This window comes from Penaeus vannamei, chromosome 41 (assembly GCF_042767895.1).
Source record: "Penaeus vannamei isolate JL-2024 chromosome 41, ASM4276789v1, whole genome shotgun sequence".
Lineage (NCBI taxonomy): Eukaryota > Metazoa > Arthropoda > Malacostraca > Decapoda > Penaeidae > Penaeus > Penaeus vannamei.
The window spans coordinates 6,279,554-6,282,053 of NC_091589.1; the positions used below are offsets into that span (position 1 = coordinate 6,279,554).

General features: G+C 38.5%; 1 protein-coding gene across 1 annotated transcript in view; it reads left to right on the plus strand.

Annotated features, from left to right (window-relative positions):
• The first annotated feature begins 1,903 nt into the window (after positions 1 to 1,903).
• Positions 1,904 to 2,500, plus strand: part of LOC113801141 (cuticle protein 21-like) — a 1,201-nt gene continuing 604 nt past the window's right edge. Inside the window, exons 1-2 of the mRNA XM_070117825.1 lie at positions 1,904 to 1,928; positions 2,314 to 2,500. The exon at positions 2,314 to 2,500 is cut by the window's right edge and continues 44 nt beyond it. Of these exons, the coding sequence (XP_069973926.1) occupies positions 1,917 to 1,928; positions 2,314 to 2,500 (199 nt within the window). The 5' untranslated portion in view covers positions 1,904 to 1,916. The remainder of the gene's footprint in view (positions 1,929 to 2,313) is intronic.

Genomic DNA, 2,500 nt, shown 5'->3' on the forward strand with positions numbered 1-2,500 from the left:
GGAAGTTTCAAAGTCTTGCGTTCCAGACAGCGAGTGTTTGGATTCCTTCCCGACTCGAGAATTGCCGGCGGTTATATTGGCTTATGTGTAATGCGGTGAAAAGAAAAGGGGAGATAATGGAGAGGGAGGTTTTGTTTGGAAAAAGGAGTGATACGATGACGGTTATTCTTGTTTTGTTGACTCTTTTTTTTTTTTTTTTTTTTTTTACTTGTCAAAATGATCTTCATCGGTGGACTTTTTTTTCTGTTTCTCTTACTCTGATCGCTTATCCTTCCCGCTGTTAGCCTATTTACATCACGCACTTCCACCTCCCTGCTTTTATTGGCATGCTGCCCTCACACACACACACAATATGTAAGTTTACACGTACTCGCATCTACGAACGCCGATATAAATGATCAATCAGTATTTTTATTTTTTTTTTATTTTTAAACACTCGCTAAGAATAAATCGATTTACTTTCCTTCTTTATCCTCGCTTCAGGTCGTCGTCAACGCCCTCCTCCCCCTCCGACGACCCTCACCCTCTTATTGTTCACTTTCTGCATTCTCAATCCTCCATTAGGATTCAGAATTAACATGAAAGTTTATGAATGTCATTTAAACTACACATATTTTTCAGATGTAAAAATTATATAGATTCAAAAGTATTAAATGCAGTATTAATCCATAAAACCCATAAAGACCACTTGGATCACAGTGAAAACGCTTTACACCAACTAGAATGAATATACTTATGACCTAAGCTCATGGATTTGAAATGCGGTCATTAAATGCAATCCATGTCCCTTATAACATTACATAAAAATGTTTCAAATAAGTACAACATATTTTCAACAGAATGTCCTATCAAAATTATGAATATGTACCTAAATGTTCTTATTATCGTTAATATATTGAACAACATATCATGCAATCAAAGTCCTTTTATATAGTAAGGTTTGCATCATAGCCTGAATGAATTCTAGGGTTACTTCAGGTCTTTATCTGCCATATCTAATCAGGATGGATATCTATGGTATGGTATTCATTCATGAATTATTTCGTCTCATTCACATAAGTTTCCATATATCTTTTATAGCAATGATTTTCTCTATCAGTAATATTTCTAGTTTCATATAAAAAGAATTCAATAAAATTTAGGTAATGCGAGTACATCCATTACAATCAATGAAACCCCAAATAAAAAGACTATTACAACCTTTCATCCTAAAGAAACTGTGGTCAGCCTATCAAAAGAAAACTATAAGAAAGTGAAAATGAAGTTCGGGTCCGAAGTAGTCCAGCCCGAGGAAACTCCTGAGTCGTGAGGGCGAGGAACCTTCACTCAGGCCATCCCGGGAGGAGACACGCGAGTGCAGTGGCAGTTGGATGAGCAGAAGAGAGAGGATAAATAACTGGTCTCAAGGTCACTCTAGAATTACACATGGGTGGTTTCACACACACACTTATATACACACATATATGCATACATTTATTATATATATATATGTATATATATATATATATATATATATATATATATATATATATATATATGTGTGTGTGTGTGTGTGTGTGTGTGTGTGTGTGTGTGTGTGCGTGTGTGTGTGTGTGTGTGTGCATGTGTGTGTGTGTGTGTGTGTGCATGTGTGTATCCATACACACACATATTTAATCAATTTACAGACCAATGAAAAAGTACTCAGGCTCTGATAACCATCTAACTGATGCATGTATTGTAACAGCAATATAAAAGATTCAGTAGAGAATATTCACTGTCCTGTTTACAATAAGAACCAATGCATTTCAAGGGCCCGATAATCACCCCCTCAGGCCATGGGAGAAAGGCCTAGGGCGGAGCCAACGCACGAACGAACGCACTGTCGCACATATAAGGGGAAGCGTCAACCGCCAGTCATCATTCGCTCTCCAGCCATGTCTCTCAAGGTACGAAATCCTAGTGTATAGCGAAATTCAGACGTTCGATCTCCGAAGGAATCCACAAAGTGTTGAGTTTACAATGAATGAATTAATATTTTTTACACAAACACACATATGCATATATATATATATATATATATATATATATATATATATATATATATATATATATATATATATATACATATATACACGGGTATGCATGAGCACATATGAAACATGTATATAAATGCATATATTGGCTTTCAAGCATACGCCTAAGCTATAAAACAGTAATTTTGTTCGTATCACCATTTCTGTTCATGCACCTGGTAAGCATATGGTCTCATTCTGTGTTCTGTACAAGTTATCTTTGTCTTTCTTTACGAGTAACATGCAGCTCTGTCCACAGGTCGCCGTCCTCGCCTGCGTGGCTGTCGTCGCTCTGTGCGACAAGGCCCCCGTCCACATCCCCCATCCCCCCGTCTACACCTCTAGACCTTACCACGCCCCTGCACCTTACCACGCCCCCGAACCCGCCTATCACGCCCCCGAACCCACCTACCACGCCCCCGAACCCGCCTACCACGCCCCCGAGC